Genomic DNA, 18,679 nt, shown 5'->3' with positions numbered 1-18,679 from the left:
CGCAGGGAGAGGGTCCCCGGAGTGGCAGGAAGCGGTGCGGAGGGTAGTTCGAGGGAAGAGGTCGAGAGATGGAAGCTTTGCCTAATGGTCCGGATCACACACCGCAGATCGGCGGGCTCGGAGCCCCTTTTCCCCGCACCCTTCCTTCTCCATCTCGCCTATCTCTCTCACCCCTTTTGACAATTTGAATAATCATTATATGCACCGGCGTTCTTCGCAAACGAATTCGTTATTAGAGGGAAGCGGCTGCGCCGTCTTCGCGTAAGCCTCTCGTTAACGCTCCCGGTCCAGCGCGGATGCTGCGACGAAGTGTTTGCGTGTCGCCTTAAAGCGCGGCACGACGGGTAATTAAGTGGGATTTTGAGGGCTGAGGGGAGGTACGATGCCACCCTGCGGGTATAGGGAGGAATGAAGACCGGCCGATCCGCCGCGGAAGTATGCATTTTTATGTCCGGGGATCCCTGGATGAACGCCGCGTTTATTATTCCAGACCTGGCTCCTCTCTCCGTGCCGCCCTTACCTCCGGGAATATTTTTTCGGCCGGGGAATTTCATTAAAAATCTGTTTAACCCTTAAGCCGGCCTACAGCGAGCTGATGACGTGCGCCCTTTCGCCTCGAGTACAGAGTTAATTCCTTTGGATTAATATCTATGAGTCTAAGGTGAAGTGAAACGCGTCGAGGAACTTGATCGACGTCGGTAGAAGACGTTTTTCTAAATACCTAGATCGCCGACGTTAGGTTTGTGCACTTTATACCATTGTTTAACTATTAAGGGAGTTTTTATGTATTTATTAATAGGTGTAATATGTTCTCGTTATCATGGAAATGGGATTATATCGGATTATGACAATACTTGACTCCGTGATAAATTTAAAATAATAACGCTCGCACGGGGATAATCCCTTTTTCTCGTGGAAAATCGATACATTATTTCCCGCAGTAAAATACTCGAGGACCTCCGGAATTAATGCAAGAAGCGTACGAAGCGCAGAAAATAATGCAAAAAGCATGAAGTACGTGGGGATCGCCGTTGCAGAAAAAGTACCGCTTCCTAATTAAATTGAAGGAAGGGGTTAAAACCGAGAAAAGGTTGTTCGCTAAAAAATATGTACTTCCATGAGTAGACTGCCGGTTCTATGAGTAGGGAAGAACCATACACTTATTATTCCAAAGCAACGCAATACTTGAATGCGCATTATCTTGTTTACCACGGCTCTGAAATTTCGTCAGAAAGCCGAATTAAGTCAGAATACAGCATGCTCCACAATCCCTTAACTCATTGCCGTGGACGTTTTCTCTTAAATTCTCTTCATGCACCGTATTTTAATTTTTCAGATACGCAGGCAGAGTATTTTTTCCAGGAAACATTTTACAGGCAATTCAATGGCACATCATCGAATAACGAAAATTCTTCTAAAATCATGCAGTCCTTACCTAAGAAAGAACATGTATGACTCCTCCATGTTAATATCCTTGCAGTAATTCTATAACCTTTACCGCCAAAAAAAGTGCAAATATTAACCCATCCTAATGTTAACACCCACCGACTTCGAATATTGATAAATCCTTTATTCTACGTATTCTAGACATATTGTAGAAGCAATTTATTAAATATAATATTTTTCAATTTTTTGGACCTACCGCACGGTATGACCGCCTTAAGTCGAAAGCACGGGTGTATATTGTGTGTTCATCGTTAGCAATTCAGGCCATACTTGACGGGAGTAGAATCTCCAAATAGGACTCGATTCGTCCCTCCATCGATAATCACGGTGCAGAAGTAATCAGACAGTCGTCGGTAATTGCTAAATTCAAACTATCGGCACCCTCGTTCGTGCCAGACGTACATAACGGATAATGGAAAAATAATAACGACTCCGAAGTAGGTCGAGTTTGCTACGGATTCTATCAGTGGCAGGGTAATCAATCGCTTTACGAGACATGGAACATTGCGAACAATGGCATATGTTAACTCTTCGTTGCATAACGCGACCGACCGGAGACCCTAAGAGATACTCCTGTAATAAAACAATTGCGACATGACTTATCACGGTACGTCTAAAAATTCTCTAGCGTTATTAAACATTTACAATAACCCTACAAGTTCAACTACTCACCAGAGTGTGACCGCATTTCCTTCTAAATATCATTTACGTATTAACTTTGAAAATATGCGATAAACATCCGTGGAATAAAGGGATAAATAACGAAGTTTAGGAATGCCTTTAAAGACGTTAAATCTTTCAACGAAACGATGCTTGAAGTTTTGCGAAAGGGAAACTGTAATACGAGTCGAAGAACTATTATCGACACGAATTTATCTAAAAACTATCTAAAATCTAAATTCATATTTCATGTCTCTGCACTTTCCAATAACCTTATAATGAATTGTTCCTTTTGTATGAAGAGATTCATAGTCCGAGGGCGAGCCCGATACCTTGAAGAAAAAAAAAAAAATAATAGAAAGAGCGATTCGCTTAGTCGGTTAAAGTGGGCTCGCCGGTGGAAAGTGGAAATAACGGCAGGCTGTTCGAGGGAGGACGAGCGAGGGGTGCGTGGGTGGATGGGTGGTAGGGATGGTTAGGGGTGGTTAAGGAGCTTACCCCGATGACGGTGGTTCTTGAAGCGGGAGACACGATCGTCTCGGCACGCCTCGGGGACGGACTCCTTGCTCTCCTCCTCTATTAATAATTGCAACCCCATCCGGGATTGCCGCCACGGGCTCGCTTCACCTCTCGTTTCCTCCACCGTGAAATAATCCCCGGCGCGAAATTGCGACCCGGTGAACGCGCGATCGAGGCTTTCCGAGACCCGACGAAAATCGCTGGCAAAGCTAGTTAAACGCGTTCCTATCGTTTAAACAATTTCTCGTCTGGCGCTTGCCATATTCCCCTTGGGTGGGACGGGGTTGCCTTCGGAGTCTTTGTGGGGGCGAATGCGGCGATTAGGCGGAGAACCTTATCGAATGGATGGTCGATCGGGGTCCCGGTCGATAGTCGTTCGGCACCTTATTCTTCGTGGGCTGATAAGTCACCCTCTTCGGGTGCAGAATTTAATAACCGTGGGGTTTGCGAATGGGGCGCGGAGCCGGAGGCGGATGCCTCGCCGTGTAAGACATGGATGTAATCTTGGGTAACTCATACGTTAAGACGAGGACACATTCCGCAGACTAACAAATGCCTCTTCCGGCGTCCCCCGGCACTCCTGCGAGGAGAGGGTGGTCGCAGGCGCGCGCCCGCGACGGGCGGGGGCGACATAATTCTAATTTTATTGCCAAGCCGAGCCGCGCGCAACCGGGGACTCGCGGAGGCGAATTTATGGCCAATTTTTCTTATTAATTTTCATAAGTTCGACATGTGAGCCTGGCGCGCGACAAAGCGAAGCCTTCCACCCCCGCGACGTGCCACCCCCTGTGGCGCCTCAAAGTCCGCCCCCCTTGCCTAAAAGACGTTATTGAAAGCCGCTCTCGCAGATTCGGCGTTTCCCAACAGGGCGAAACTTTTTACGAGGTTACTTCCTGTACTGGGCGAACTTCCCTTCTCGTTACCGTGATACCATCCGGGAGGGCTCTTCGTTTGGAAATTAAAATTGCCCGGGGGTGGCCTCTCGAAATCTTCTACGGGAAATTTTAATCGTTAATGGTGCGTGGCCCTCGGCCCTTAAGGTGAAGTGAAACACGTCGAGAAACTTGATCGACGTTGGTGAAAAAGATTTTTCTAAATACCTACGTTGCCAACAATAATGACAAAGTAATCTATGTGAACCTCCAGAAATCTCCTGAATTTGTGGTTTTTTTGACTGCAGAGTGCCACTCCGCGCTATCAGTGATTTTAACGTCAACTAATCTTCCTCTCCGAGACCTCGTATTACCTTCGTTTTAGCATAGAAGCGCATAAGACACTTTTTTTTGCCTTTATCCCTTTCAAATGCGAGTCTATCGATTACCAGAGTGTTCTAAATTGTTGTACAATTGTCATATCTATCATCGGCAACATCGTGCATGAACGGTGAAGAAAATGACATTTAGAGTATGCCACCGAGCGCAAAGCGAGAAAGTCGAGGCTTTGAAGATTTTCCGCTCCATAAACGGGAAAGATGTTCAAGGCATCCAGACCATGACGGTGTTGCTGAACATTTCACTGAAGAATGTTCGGTGTGAAGAAAAGAAGACTCTCTTTGATTCCTTGGAGAAAACCGATTTCAACGCTTCGGCAATGTTTAAGACACCAGAAAATCTGCCGGGTGTTTTCGCGCCTTCCTTGCGTACAGCTTTTGGGAAGTAAATAATAAAGGTGAGCGCTGGAAACGCGGGCGCCGCGTGTACCGGAGAGTCGCGAGTTTAAAATTGCAAGGCAAACTTCGATCGATTTGCATTCGACGTCGTGAATTGAAAATAAACAAGCGGGGCGCGCCGATTGACGGGTGATTCCTAGGGCGGCAGATTTCGAGGGTGTTCTTCGCTCTGAAATTGCTGAAACTGCGATTCTAGGAAACTCCGAAATTCCCCAGAAAAAAACACTTGCTTAATATTACTCGATCTTAATGTTTCTACTTCATTAATAATATAAATATGCATATAATTTTCATGTTAATCGATCTTAATATTTTTCACTCCTGTTTCATTAATGTGTACGTGACGTCACCGAGTACAAGACCGGGAAATAATAAGAACATCATTTCTGACGATAAGTATGAATAGTTCATTTAGTACATTAGTACATTTCCCGAGCCCTTTAATATAATATCCACATTTTCTGTCTTCAAGATCATTTTCCCGAGTGAGGCCAATAAAATGTCCCTCGAAGTAATGGCCCACCCTTTTCCGAGCGTTACTCCCTTTTCTTAGGTCTTCCTCATAATATGGCAGAGCGTACGTTCCGCATTGCACGTGTTGCGTCCACGTCTACCTTCCCGGTCCAGTATTGCGCTGTCAGCAAAGTCTGCGGCCCCTCATCCATCACTGGGAAGTCGTCCTGTTCCAAGATCTCGTGTCTGGACACCTTACGATTTGTCCGTAATCCTCGCCTCGTCGTTTTCCCGAAGAAAACAGCCGCCCTCGACTGCTCTCATGGTTGCAGGGGACAACTTACCCCGTCCCGAGACCGTTTCCACCAAAACGGAGCAACGGACTCAAAAATCTTTATCCCCCTCGCAATAATTTGTTAAAATCTTATTTTCTGTAAACTGAATCAGCATCATGTAAAAAACAACTTGCGGAACATTTCATGCTTTAGATGACTATTAGGAAGAAAAAAATAAAAGAACTAAGAACAGAAGTAATTGGCAGTTTTCGCATTCGTTCCTGGTCTGTAGGAGGAACCGAATCGGCAATATCATCGAACGAAAAAGGCAGGGTAGGAAGGAAAGAAAGAGAAGAAGGAGACGACAGCTCTCCGAGGATTTTGGGATTTGCGGGGAACTCGCGGACGAACTTTATGGTCGACGATAATGGAACGCGGGGGATTTCGCGAGAGGAATGAACAGTGAGAAGAAGCTTGGCAGTAGTGACTCCGGATCATTTAACGAATTAACAATTATAATCCGCGATTAGTATTCCCGGTATTAGCATAAGGATCCATCAGTGGCGCTGAAAAGTTTGAGTGCGCGAGTGCTGGGGGGTAGAAGTTTGCAAGAGGCCAGAAAAGAGAGCGGAGAGGGGAGGAAAGCGAGTAAAAATCAAAGAAAAAAGTTAAGTGATGAGAAAGAAGACCAGGGGAACTGGGTCAAGTCCTTTACGCAAAGCGAACCGTCCAGTACCGTGATCAAAGTTACCCTGACGTTTAATATATACACTAATTATCTTTAATTGGTTTAGATGGACTTAGATATTAAGTATTACTAACCCTCGGTTCGCAAAACTCGAGTAATCATTCGATGAATATTTAAAGTACTCGTAAAGTAATTATACTATTAATTATACTTTAAAAGTTTGTACATACCAGCACTGCAACACGAAATAAAATAATGTACCGTAAAGTCTGTCAGCCCCCAGTGACGGCGCCACTATTTCTGATGGTGGCACCATCTATCAGTCGCCGTTGGCAACTCATACACACGTGATGGTAATACCACGTGGCAGTTAACGGTGGTAGCTTACCTACGCTTATCGACGCCAGGTCGCACTAGAAGGTAAGAGAAGACTCGTGATGGTAATACCAGGTGGCAATCGACGTAGGAAGACGCAGGAAGAGGTAGACAGAGGTCTAAAATCGTTTAAAATCGATTACAACCGTCTAAAACTGTTTAAAATTGTCTAAAAACGCAGCCACTTGCTCGAGAGATCAATTTGGCATCCTCCACTGGGAGGCAGCACAGGACGTGATCAGCGATCCTGCCCATGAGCAATCTCCCGACTCATCTCTGGATATATATGGTCTAAGGATGATGCCTTCAAATTTTTTTTAACCTCTGTCGTGTGTTCGGTACCAATATTTAATGTATAAATAATCATATATGATCGAGAGGACTGCGATATATGCATGTCATACGTCAGTGTGACAACTAAGCTGTGCGCATCGTTATTATCGCGTAGCTTCAAAAGTGTAATTTAATTTAATATAATTCACTGTCTGAGTTCTCGTGATCTGAATTATTTTTAATTCTATATACAATTGAAACAAAAATGTCTGCATTACACGATCAAATTAAGCTTTTGTACGATCAATCATTGTATTCAAATGTTATTTCTTTAGTAAGTAGGACCTGTTTTTGATAACTTTTAACAGAATAGTTTTGTTTGCATACAAATTTATGATGTGACTACTTACAGGCAAATTTAATTTTATCTGTCAGTGATCATAATGGTGATTTACTGCCAGCGCATGCCAAATTCCTTGTCTATGTACATTGCGCTGATTCCCATTTCCATTTGGGAAAATACCGAAAAGCTGAATCGTTGTATAAAAAATCATTACAATTTCGTAAATGCCTACTAAAGTCAAAGGAAGCGGCAAAAACCCCACAAGATGGACAGAAAGATGTATTATCTGATATAGATATTAAATATCAAATTCATAATTGTTTGGTAAAACTTAAAAACCCAAGAGAAGCCCTTCAGGTATTACAGAGCATACCGGGTAAACAAAGAACTGCTAAGGTAAACAAGAAATATTATACTTTTACATTTAATTTAATTAACGTACCACATATTTTTAAATTAATTTAATATTCAGGTACTATGTTATATGTATGTTGAAATAACAAATTTAAATTACTTAATTAAAGTTTGTATTTTTTTTAGATAAACATGGCACTTGCTAAGATGTTTCAAGATCAAGGAATGGAGAGATCGGCAATAACAACATATAAAGAAGTACTGCGAGAATGTCCTCTCGCTTTGGAGGCTGCAGAAGGATTATTATCCCTTGGTGTTAAAGGGGTCGAAGTTAATTCTTTAGTTGTAGGATGTGCTTCAAATTTGCCAAATTTAGATTGGTTAAATACCTGGATTAAAGCTCATGCACACATCCATAATAGAGAATATAATCATGCTGTTACGACATTAAGATCATTGGACAATGTTAATTTCTTAAGAGACAATTTTGGGCTCTTAGTAACTATGGGAGAATGTTATTACTATGCTGGAGATGCCAAAAATGCATTGTTATGTCTTCGGAGAGCCAGGGCGATAGAGCCTGACTCGGTGAAAGGGTAAGTGTGATATATGATTTCTGAGATTTTATTATATCTTAGCTCAAGTTACAGGTTTTTTAATTCGGCATATGAACCGAATCTTATTATCTTTTTCTTCTAGTTTGGACATATATGCTGCTGTTTTACACAAAATGCATCATATAAAGGAATTAGAAAAATTAATCCCAGCTGTTACTGCTACGGGGGATTGTACAGCGGAGGGTTATTTAGTTATGGCTTATGCCTTGTATGCGACACGGAAATTTAGTAGGGCTAACACATTAGTCATACAAGCAATTAATTTGAGTCCAAACAACGTGGAAGCAATAATTCTCCGCGGAAATATTTTGATTGAACAAAAAAAATATCAGGATGCATTAAACCACTTTAGGCAAGCAATGCAACTGAAGCCCCATCGTTTTGAACCACATAAAGGCTTAGTTGATTGCTTTATTGGAATGCATAGGCTAAGAGAGGCTTTAAATATTGCTAGCAGTGCTTGTAAACAACTCGGACATACTCAACGGGCTCTTGCGGTAAATTTGATTGAAATTTATTAATATGTTAAAATATGTGAATTGTACGTTAGCATACAAAAAAAATATTGAAACCTAAGTAATATTTATTAATATAACTACTTGTGTTGTAGCTGTACGCTTCCGTATTAATGAAAGATCCAGTATCTGTTGGAAAGGCAAAAAATTTATTACAGAAAGCTTTGGCACTGGACGAAACGTATTTAGCTGCAGTATATTTACTAGCTGAAATTTATGAGCAAGAAATGAACTTAGAAGCTGCCATTGAGTTATTAACAAGACAAATCGATATACAACCCACGTGTAAACTACATCAAATGCTGGGAGACCTGTGGGCTAGAGTACACAATGAGGAGAAAGCATTAGATCATTATGCCATTGCTCTAAAGTAAGCCACCGTTATTACATAGAATAATGTCAGATTTATCCACATGTATTATTAATTGCATTGCATTTTTTACAGCTTAGATCCAAGTAATAGAAGAGCGTTACAAGGAATGCACAGATTAGATAGCACTTCTAGTAAATTTGATTCAACCTATTACATGACTGTCGGAGACGAACATGCCGATACAACATATGATGTTAGGGATGGTCTTCATGATACAGACAATGACGAAGCTGCAGAGGAGAGTGAAACAGAAGCTGTTTGGTCGGATATGGATCTGGAAGCAAATAGTCAATAACAAACCATGTAACAAGTTGTAATGTTTATAGCAATTTAAATGACCTTAGAAAATCGCGTTCAATTCTATACCTTCGTGGTAACTGCTTTATTAAAAGCTTTTCCACGTTGGATACTTTGTGAAAAAATTGCTACATAATTGGAGTCTCAATTTATAAGCAAATGTAAGCACTTGGTGATATTCTAAAGACTAAGTCATGGCAAATATGTTCTTTTTATTATAAGAGCTATGCAATGCCAAGCTAACTTCTCACTATAAATCATGATATGAAACACGTTATTTCCATTTTATTCATAACAACTTGTTTGTATTCAGCTAGAGTTGTATGTACATATGTATGTATAAACTGAACTAATCCTACATTTAATCAAGATAATTAGTATTAAAGAATTGCATTTTTGATATACGTGACTGATTCAGTTTTATGGATATTTGAGATAATCATATCACATGTATCATAAGTGCATTTCCATAATCATGTGTTGTCAAAAACATTTTTCTCTGTACTAAAGAATGTCTGTTGCACCTTTAGAACCCGTTCAATAAAATTACAGAAAAAGAAACACGGGTCTTCAGAGGACTATAATCGACTGTATCGACTGCAATGCACTTGTTTGTTTGTTTGCTGTTTATTATTGAATTTTGCCTCGGAGTTAAAACATAGTGTCCAGTTTTTTATTGGTGACCAACGCAAAGAATTCAGAAGTCTCCGTAAAAGACCAGATTGATGCTCGCTAAATAGTATGTTAGCCTACGGATGGCGGCGCTGTAATCATCTCTCCATCTCCAAGTATCCAAACCCCTAATGCAGGAAAACAAGCGCCGTCTGAAGCGAGCTTAAAGTAGGGTTAGGTCGGAAGCCCAAATCTAGCGTTAATCTTTGACTTTAATATCTAATATTTAATAATGACAAGACAATGATGCCACTATTCAATAAAATAAAAATAACGAACGTAACAAAGCTTCCAGTCAGGTATAAAAATGGACCTAATCACTGGGTGAGTTTTTCAAGGAGATTAATTTGTAATGATAGAAAAATTAAGCTGATAACATTGAACGAGTTAGGTTGATACCTTACTTGATCTGCTGAAATGTCCCAAATGGTATCATTGGTTCATGTTTTAGAGTGTAAAAGTGAAGGCAAAAACACCTAAAGATAAAGCACTGGAGCACTTTGATGATTTCTATGCATCTGTTTATGGAAAAACATGGGAGAGTATAAGAGCTGCTTTATTAAGTGAACACAACAAGTGTATGGCTGTAATTAATAACTTTAGTGATACAGAAAGGGTATTTTCATCCTTAGAGGTACTTTGAAACAAAATTGAAGTATTCACTCAGTAAGAAATTTGGAGATATATAATTTGGATTGTGAATTTTAGGAATCTGGTGCAATTAATGTCAAGTCTTTATATAATGTCTATAAAAATCAAATGGATGAGGACAACAGAAGTTCATCTAGAAAAAAACTATTAAATCAAATTCATGAATTGGATAAACAAATGGATGCAGCAATTTCCAAGAAGCAGCTTTCTGAAATTCAATCTATATATCCAACTGACTGTGAAACAACCATGGAAACATTAAATCCAACCGTTGACGAGGAAGGTTTAAATAAAGAGCAGGAACCATGTCAACCGGTGATGACCTCGATTGAATCTGGTTTAGAAACAGCAGCATTTGATGAAACTCGTATCGTTAAACCTGGAATGGGTATATCGTCATCGTGTCTTTATGAGTTTGTGCCAACCACAAAAATTAAAGGTTAGTCAATTGCAATTAGTTGTTTTAGTTTAAATTAAAGAATGTATTTGTTTTTAAATATTTATCGCAAGAATCAATTATTTATAAATATACTATAAATTTTATCATTTCAGGCATGGAGGATTGGATATTAGAATCAACTCATTATAATTATTATAAAGAAGGCGCTGATTTTTCTGTAAATAAAGAGAAAGAGTATACATTGAAGATCCCAGAGTATCTTCATCTTTATGCATATGAACCAGATAGTTCGGTTAGATTTAAATCTCCTAAAAAAGGATCCACTGGAGTTTTGGGTAATCATTAACTTAATTGTTATGTAATTATTTTTAAATATAACAGATAAAACCCCAGTTATTTTTTATCTTTTCTAAGTCAAGTAATACGTTTATTTAAGGACTTCACAACCTAATTATCGGAATGATTCGAACATTTCAGATTACTATTTACTTGACGGTGGTTCTATATTACCTGTGCTTGCCTTAGACTTGCAGCCGGGTGATAATGTATTAGATATGTGTGCAGCTCCAGGCGGAAAATTTTTAGCCTCTTTGCAAACATTACTGCCACGTGTAATTGTTGCTAATGACTCTCAATCCTCCAGAGTTAAAAGAATCAATAATGTACTACATCAATACATCAGTGACATGGGTCAGTGGGACAATAGACTATTTGTCACTGAACAGGATGCCAGATTTATTGACGATAAAGATGTTTTTAACAAGGTGCTGTTTAAATCCTGATTTCATACATCTAATGAATACGATGCTTCGCGTTGATATTTTTAACTTTCTTTGTATTCAATTACAGATTTTAGTTGATGTACCGTGCACAACAGATAGGCATATATTGCACTCAGATGAGAATAATATTTTCAAGCCTACCAGAATAAAAGAGAGATTAAGAATACCTGAATTACAGACAGAAATTTTAGTGTACGTACATTAATATTTCTTGACGATTGAAGATTGTTTCATTGTATTCTATTTATTGTTTGAATTTAAATATGACATGGTTTTAATTTATTCAGGAATGCATTGAAGATTGTACCTGTCGGTGGCACTGTAGTATATTCCACCTGTTCATTGAGCCCTGTACAAAACGATGGTGTGGTTCAATTAGCGTTGAAAAAAGCTTGGGAGGAAACTAATTCCGTTATGGTGGTCAGGTAAATCCGTGAAAATAAATTTTATACAATGTATCCTTTCTATAACTTTCTTCAATCCATATATTGTAAAAGAAGAAAATGATATGTTTATAGGGATATGACACGGGCACTACAACCACTTTCTTGTCTCTACAAATTTGGAAGCTATGGACGGAAGTATGGTCACACTGTGATACCGACACAAGCGAATAATTGGGGCCCATTGTACTTCGCTAAAATAATAAGGCTGCGCTGAAAAGTTAGTTCAATGTACATTTTTAACAAGCTTAAAAATTGGAATCATTGATAACGTGCTTTTATACTTTAATTTATTTTTATATAAAATTATATAATTATATTAACAAATAAAATACGTGAACTGGCAGCATAGATATTCATACAAAAGATTTATGCAAGGTAGTAAAACAAATATACTGCTCATAATGTTTTGCATTACATTTGTTATACATAGATGTCATACAATTTTAACTTAAGTCCAGTATAGCTGTTCGTGCTAACAACCCTATCATAAACATCCGGTTTCAACAAATACATTTACAAACATACTTGTTCCTTGCTATTAAAATATCTATATTTTACTTAAAATAAGAGTAATATAAAAAATCTACGAATATCATTTTGTATTTTCATTTTTCAGAGGTAACGCCTGTTCAGGTGATTCTTCGTCGGACGACTCGACATTGTTCCAAGGTTGTTCCTCACCTGTACCAAGTACTGTGTACACCAAAATCTCTACCAAATACAAACCTACCGTTACAAAAAATATGATTCTCCACGCCTCGACCGTTTGCTGTAAATAGAAAATGGAAAAACACTATGCAGTTTTACGTTATCAGTATCTTAAAACGTAATACCTTCTGTAAGCTTGCAATTTGCTTGCTTAATTGTAAATAAAAAAAATAGTAATATAGTATATCAATACGATAATATGTCATTATAGTACGTACATTTCCGTGGGTTAATTTCCCCACAAAAATAGGAACAAGGAATCCAGGTATAGTCGCAAAACTGTTTGTGATTGCGACTAAGGTTCCCGCAAAATTCGGCGCAATATCTATGTGATTTGCCAAGAATCCACAATACATCCCACCGATGCATGCTACTCCGATCGTCATTAATACAACTGCCAATACACGATTGCAACCGGCATATGAGACTCCTATGAGACAAATCATCGGAACCACGGAGGCTGAAAGCAACATCATTAGTGACTTGAAAATGTACCTAGCACAATACTAAATTACATTGATAAAACAATGCCCTTACAAATCAACGTTCCAATTTTTCTTGAAACGGTAACAGATATCCATTGTTTGTCTTGCATTATTGAGAGGATTTTGCTCAGTCCCATTGTAACAATCCACATACATAAGAAAGGCGTTGCAGAAAGCCCAGCATTCTAGATCACAATTAAATATTATTAACATTCTAGTTAGTAATAAGAATTTTCCCTCTTATATTGTGTTCCAGGATTGATTGTGATTTAATTTTAGGCACCAACAATCCATTTTTTCGAAGAATCAATCGAAAGTTTTGCGATGTGTAATGTGAAATGTTAGGCCTGAACGAGAGTAAACTTTGACAATAACTAATCTTCTTAACCACTTACCGAGCTCATATCAAATTTCAAAATTTGATTCATATACGTAGGCAATTCGATGAGCAGCATGTACCAGCCAAAGTTGCTACAAAAATGAGCGATCAAAATAGCCAGAAACGGAGGAGAGGTGAACACCCGCCTCCAGGGAACTGGTAGTCTCTGTTTAAAAAAAGAAAAACCATTTAGCATAATTTTTTACAATACTACATTCATTTTCATGTACTCAATATAATTCGTTTTATACAAAAAATATCCTAATACCGCTTTATGGTGTCCACTGGATTTTGATTGGCCTAATGCATTAGCAATGTAATCTTTCTCCTGCTGTGTAATGAATCTTTTTTGTTGCTCAGGGGAATCCTCTATCATCAGCCACCACCCAGCGCACCAAATCAAACACAAAAGACCTTCGATATAAAAAATCCAAGCCCACCCTAAATTGGCAGCTAATAGCCCTGATAATAGTATCGAGATGACCGTCCCTAGTGCAGTTCCTAAACAGAGACATATCATTATAACTTCTTCTATGTTATAACTAAATAGTTGTTATTTACATATTTTAGATGGAAAATGTGCGTTCAATTGCAAAGTCATACCTGCGTAAACAATAGAAACAAGAATACTCCTTTCATTTGGTGGAGCCCATTTTGCGATCATTACATGCATTGCAGGAAATGACACGCCCTGAAAATAAAATTACGCTTAACATTATATTTATAAGTAATAGCGTATTACAATTGAAAGTATAATGGTTCTGTAACACTTGTTAAACTTACACCGCCGATTCCCTGAATAAATCTCATGACGATGAAGAGCGAATAGTGCAATTGCGCTGCGACCGGTGATAATATCGAAGCAATGACGTTCAAAAGCACCGAAAAGTTCATCACCCATTTTGCAGAAAGAAGCTCGGCCATTCTTCCTCCAGGCATCAGAGATACTAAATATCCCCAAAAATACGAAGACAGGATGAGACCCTGAAGAGGCTCGTTCCATTCGAAGGGACCGTCCTATAATACAATTACAAACATATAATCCTTTAACAACGGCGAAGTCATACGCAAAGATGTATCACCTGTATGAAGAGTAAGGCCGCGGATCATATTTTCATATTTCATATGAATCATCGCGTTCATATTTTATATGAATGCGATATTCATTTCTCGCTTCGAATACATGGGAATGAAAGAGGCCACTTTAATGGCGCTTCTTAAAAAAAAAAAGTTCTTTTCTTTTTAGATATTTTTTATATATTTTGATTATTTACCTCGTTCCCTAGTTTTGTGATGTTATTGCCGTCATCATGACGACATATATCAGCAGTAGGCATAATGGATGAATTGTCATGGCTCAACTGAGACTGGCTGGACAATTTAACCGCAGTATGGTTTACCATTGCTACAATGGCAACGCTTACGTTAACTTTGAACCCATAGATAATAGCCAACCCCATAGAACCAAGAATGGCCATTAAATATCGAATCGGGAAAGCTGTACGACTGGCTCGCCCACCTAAAAAACAAGAAATATTACTAGCTATATTTACAATCTCACAAAATAGGGTACAAATTGGCTTCAGGGTGGAAGCCGTGGGTGAATTTAATTTTTTGCCGACGTTTCGCCTGCATTGAAGCTTTATTATCAGGGCTGGGATACCCCGATGCAATTGCACCTTCATTTGCTGGAAGCTTTTATATTATCAAATAGCTGACAATTGACCAATCAAGTTTCAGAAGATATACCTATATCAAATGAACCGAAAGAAGAGTGGCCACAGGAATGAAAGAACACGAAATATCGATCAGGCTACATTTCGAATAAGCCTCAGTAACTGGATGCCATCTTGGGACGAGTCACAAAATCCTATTTAAAAACACGACAATCCTCGCAAAGACTCCGCAGTTCTTCCCCAGAAAACACCGAAAAGTTTTTTTAAACTCGGTTAGTCAACCAAATTTGCAGGGGAGACCTGAGTGAAGATGATCCCGACAGGTGCAATTTGATTACAGGCCCTCCCTCCAATCCTTAGTACAGCTGAAATTCGTCATAGCAACGTTGAAAGTAACGAAGGTACTTGAAGTGGTCATGCTAAAGAACCTGATCTTAAGGCTGTATGATTGGTTCCACGAAATTGACGACGAGCCAGAATCCACGACCACCACCTGAGAGGTATCTTCGGGTCTTTGACATTTCGCCGCAAGCACGTGGTCCACTGGCATTACATTCGAGGTACTCGTGAATTTACTCAAGGTGTACGTGCTTGCCAGCACGAGCATCTTGGAATCGCTTCTGGTCCATCGTTAAGTCATTTCGGTACATTGTACCGGACCTACCTACATTGTACCTACCTAGTATAAATGAAACGTTCCAATGCTATCCTATTATCATTTGTCAAACCAACAATGATATTCTATGACTGAAGAGATTGTTTATTTAAATCGAACTGCAAGTTTTCTTATGATATATAGGGTAGGGAGAAGTTATCGTACAAACTTTCATCTTAAAACGTTTAAAGACTTGCGTGCGGTTAAAAAGTGGACATTTTAAACATTTGTATAATGTATAAATCATAGTATATGATTTAAGATTCTTCGTGGAAAAATACATGCAAAGTATCCTTGAATAGTCGTTTAAATCTGGCATGTATTTTTTATATTAATCCGGCCCTTTAATCGGGTGACTTTCAATGTCTTCTCCAAAAAGCAGTTATCATGCAATCATCGATGAACATTGTTAATTTAAAACATATACAGGTTTAAGAGATTAAACAAGTCTTGCTATAATTTACGGTAAATTAGGAGCAACTGACGCATAATTGACGTTCTCTTTTGAAGAAACTAATTTGGAAAAGCGCAATCATCTGAATCGAAGTATTCGGCTGGCTCTGATAAAAATAACTTCGATGGTACTCCTACCAACAGGGAAGAGATTATTTTCAGAAATGAGATCAGGGTCCACGTGTTCTCTCAAAAAGTCTCAACCCGACTCCATGCAGCAAGTGCATATAGTGGTATTTCAACACGTTTTAATATTTGAACAATAAACATATTCCGTAAGATTCGGCATACTTTCAAACGTTTTAATGTCGTCTTGAACCGTAAAGTATGAAGCTTCCAATATCGATTGCAACAGGTACACTTTCATCACCACTTGTTGCTTCGCTACGAGTACTCTCATTACCCACGTGTTGCCGACTCTCTGCCGAATTATTATACGTAAGAAAATAATGTACTATGTAAATGAGACATGCGCATGCCGAATTGTAATAAACGTGTTTAAGAATTGTAACAACGTGAAGTTTTAGATGGGTAATTGCAATATGATGAAATTATCGGTCTTATAACTCATGATCACGTTTGTGATTGATGCAATACCAGGATTGTATTAGGAAGTAATAAACACGATCTACTATAGCGACAGTAATTTGGGGTCAATTAGGAAGATCATGACCTTAGCAGCACGATAAAAATCTATTGCCTGATAAATGATAACTTTATTACCTTATTGGTGATGATAGATAAATTTATCGCCTGAGTAACCATTTATAGATACGAGGTGCGTTAATATCACTTGCTATCAAGAAATTTAGGACATTTTCGAACCAAATACAATTGAGCGAGAAATTCCTAGGTATATTGCAGGGATGTGAAAAAAACATCTGAGATTTGTTTATGAATACAATTTATGAGAAAATGAAGTAATGTAGTGCACGTAGTCGATATTAATCAAGGTACCAATGGGCTCCGTGGAATCCTATTATGGTTCAGTTATAAAGAAGAAAATAAGTACCTCCAACCAGGTTGGGAAAGGAAGATGACGAGAACTCAACCCGAGATGATTCAATTATTTCATGGTTTACGATCGATCTACCGTAGAGGAGACCTAAAGGTCAAAGAGACGTGCTACAGAAAGGACGCCGTAACCATTTCTGTTAGACTTCCGATATCAGGCTAATTTCCAAAAAAAAAAATAACCCATTGCAATTAATACCACTATCTGAATTTAATATCACCGAGAAAGGAAATTAAACAAGCGAATCGAAGGATAATTCACTAACCCATATCCTTACCATTAGCATCGCAATCCACCGCCATGTTGTCTCTCGTCTCTTCTTCGAGATCCCTTTAAACTTGAAACTTCCAAACTCAAAACCCCAAATCCCAACTTCCCACACTTGGAAAGAAATCTCTAGAGAAATCTGAAGTACTCTAGAGAAGTTCTCTCTTTCGCTGTCTCGTAAGTCAACTGCCTTCGACTTGAAAGAAAAATGTGAGACCTATAGGGAGGACAAAAGTCTGTCCGTATTTAAAAGCGAATCTATATCGCGACACGTGCATCTGCGCGCGTCACGCGGCGTACTGAAGGACTAAAGGAGTCCTCCGAGGTGACAAGAAGGATCGGGTGATATCCAGAGGTAGCGCGTGGGCCGCGCGTCGGCGGCTAAAAAAGCCGCAGCGGCGGCGGCGGCTTCGCGACGCGCAACACGTAGCCGCGCCGTCGCGGCGCGCGTTTAGTGTGCGCCGCGTGGCAAGGTGTGCGCGCACGCGGCGCCGAAGAACGGGCATCGATCCTCGGCGTCTCTTCCTCTCCCTCGCGCACGAGAATGTAGAGCGAGAGAGAAGGGCGCAGCTTTTTGGCGCTTAGCGATCGGACCTCCCCGGGCCTATCCGGGATGGAAGGTAGTATTACGTTTGCGGAATCTCATGTATCTTAGCGAGAGCTCGGAAAGCCGATTTCCTCCTCTGCATCGGCAGATTCGGATTTCCATCCTTCGGCTGCACTCGATGAGAAAATATTATCCTCCACCATGGTCACTCCAGAACTTACTAACAGCGAGACCCCCCAGGGACTAGGAAATTCTAAAAGACTTCCATTTTCGACTCGAAAGAGAGCACATCCTTGCGATCGTTCTTACTCGGCGATCGTCACGACCCTCGAATCCTTAACTGCGATGGTAAGAGTAGGAATGCACGAGGAGGTTAGGAAAATGAGCTTCGGGCAAAATGGGCACATTCAAAATGGCGACCCTGAGGGTGTGTTACGAATTATATAGAAAATGCTCTTCATTGGCAGATTAGAAGATTTGTTCATACGTTATATGTTTCAGATTATTTTATGACATTCTTTAGTTATGGCATCGTTAGTGTAGGGCGTTAACGTTGGCGTGCAGGTGCTAAATTGTAAAACACCTCTTCCTGTGTATTGAATTTGTCTTAGAAATTCGATATTTCTATCCAAACCTGTTTGTATGTTTATTTATCCGGTCTGTGCAGACGGGCGATTCTATTTTAG

At 39.5% G+C, this 18,679-nt stretch overlaps 3 protein-coding genes across 3 annotated transcripts; 2 read left to right on the top strand and 1 right to left on the bottom strand.

The window, feature by feature from the left end:
• Positions 1 to 6,422: 6,422 nt before the first annotated feature.
• Positions 6,423 to 9,078, top strand: LOC105703956 (anaphase-promoting complex subunit 7). The gene is made up of 6 exons (XM_012432780.2): positions 6,423 to 6,692; positions 6,771 to 7,097; positions 7,242 to 7,651; positions 7,755 to 8,169; positions 8,283 to 8,557; positions 8,633 to 9,078. The coding sequence occupies exons 1-6, from the start codon at positions 6,624 to 6,626 to the stop codon at positions 8,853 to 8,855; spliced, it is 1,719 nt and encodes a 572-aa protein (XP_012288203.1). The 5' UTR covers positions 6,423 to 6,623; the 3' UTR covers positions 8,856 to 9,078.
• A 584-nt stretch (positions 9,079 to 9,662) lies between these two features.
• Positions 9,663 to 12,565, top strand: LOC105703952 (5-methylcytosine rRNA methyltransferase NSUN4). Its single transcript, XM_012432772.1, has 9 exons — positions 9,663 to 9,853; positions 9,981 to 10,163; positions 10,238 to 10,619; positions 10,733 to 10,915; positions 11,058 to 11,344; positions 11,430 to 11,554; positions 11,650 to 11,787; positions 11,881 to 12,025; positions 12,425 to 12,565. Exons 1-8 carry the CDS (start codon positions 9,773 to 9,775, stop codon positions 12,020 to 12,022), a joined length of 1,521 nt encoding a protein of 506 aa, XP_012288195.1. The 5' UTR covers positions 9,663 to 9,772; the 3' UTR covers positions 12,023 to 12,025; positions 12,425 to 12,565.
• On the bottom strand, positions 12,229 to 17,678 carry LOC105703822 (putative inorganic phosphate cotransporter). The gene is made up of 9 exons (XM_012432511.2): positions 17,457 to 17,678; positions 14,655 to 14,899; positions 14,164 to 14,397; positions 13,984 to 14,071; positions 13,649 to 13,881; positions 13,397 to 13,546; positions 13,054 to 13,186; positions 12,735 to 12,976; positions 12,229 to 12,577 (listed from the first exon to the last, which is right to left on the bottom strand). Exons 1-9 carry the CDS (start codon positions 17,479 to 17,481, stop codon positions 12,401 to 12,403), a joined length of 1,527 nt encoding a protein of 508 aa, XP_012287934.1. The 5' UTR covers positions 17,482 to 17,678; the 3' UTR covers positions 12,229 to 12,400.
• Between the last annotated feature and the right edge of the window lie 1,001 nt (positions 17,679 to 18,679).

The sequence above is a fragment of the Orussus abietinus genome, unplaced genomic scaffold (assembly GCF_000612105.2).
Source record: "Orussus abietinus isolate OABI.00-Male unplaced genomic scaffold, Oabi_2.0 scaffold32, whole genome shotgun sequence".
Classification (NCBI taxonomy): Eukaryota; Metazoa; Arthropoda; class Insecta; order Hymenoptera; family Orussidae; genus Orussus; species Orussus abietinus.
Note: the sequence above shows the minus strand (reverse complement) of the source record. Positions and strands in the feature narration are given on the sequence as shown.

Coding starts and splice junctions, on each gene's coding strand:
- LOC105703952 (XM_012432772.1), top strand. CDS start 9,773: ATGATGCCACTATTCAATAAAATAAAAATAACGAACGTAACAAAGCTT. Junction 10,620..10,732: donor GCCAACCACAAAAATTAAAG/GTTAGTCAATTG, acceptor TTATCATTTCAG/GCATGGAGGATTGGATATTA. Junction 11,345..11,429: donor ATAAAGATGTTTTTAACAAG/GTGCTGTTTAAA, acceptor ATTCAATTACAG/ATTTTAGTTGATGTACCGTG.
- LOC105703822 (XM_012432511.2), bottom strand. CDS start 17,481: ATGGCGGTGGATTGCGATGCTAATG. Junction 13,547..13,648: donor CCAGTGGACACCATAAAGCG/GTATTAGGATAT, acceptor TTTTTTAAACAG/AGACTACCAGTTCCCTGGAG. Junction 12,578..12,734: donor GGAAATTAACCCACGGAAAT/GTACGTACTATA, acceptor TTCTATTTACAG/CAAACGGTCGAGGCGTGGAG.
- LOC105703956 (XM_012432780.2), top strand. CDS start 6,624: ATGTCTGCATTACACGATCAAATTAAGCTTTTGTACGATCAATCATTG. Junction 6,693..6,770: donor ATTCAAATGTTATTTCTTTA/GTAAGTAGGACC, acceptor GACTACTTACAG/GCAAATTTAATTTTATCTGT. Junction 7,098..7,241: donor GTAAACAAAGAACTGCTAAG/GTAAACAAGAAA, acceptor TATTTTTTTTAG/ATAAACATGGCACTTGCTAA.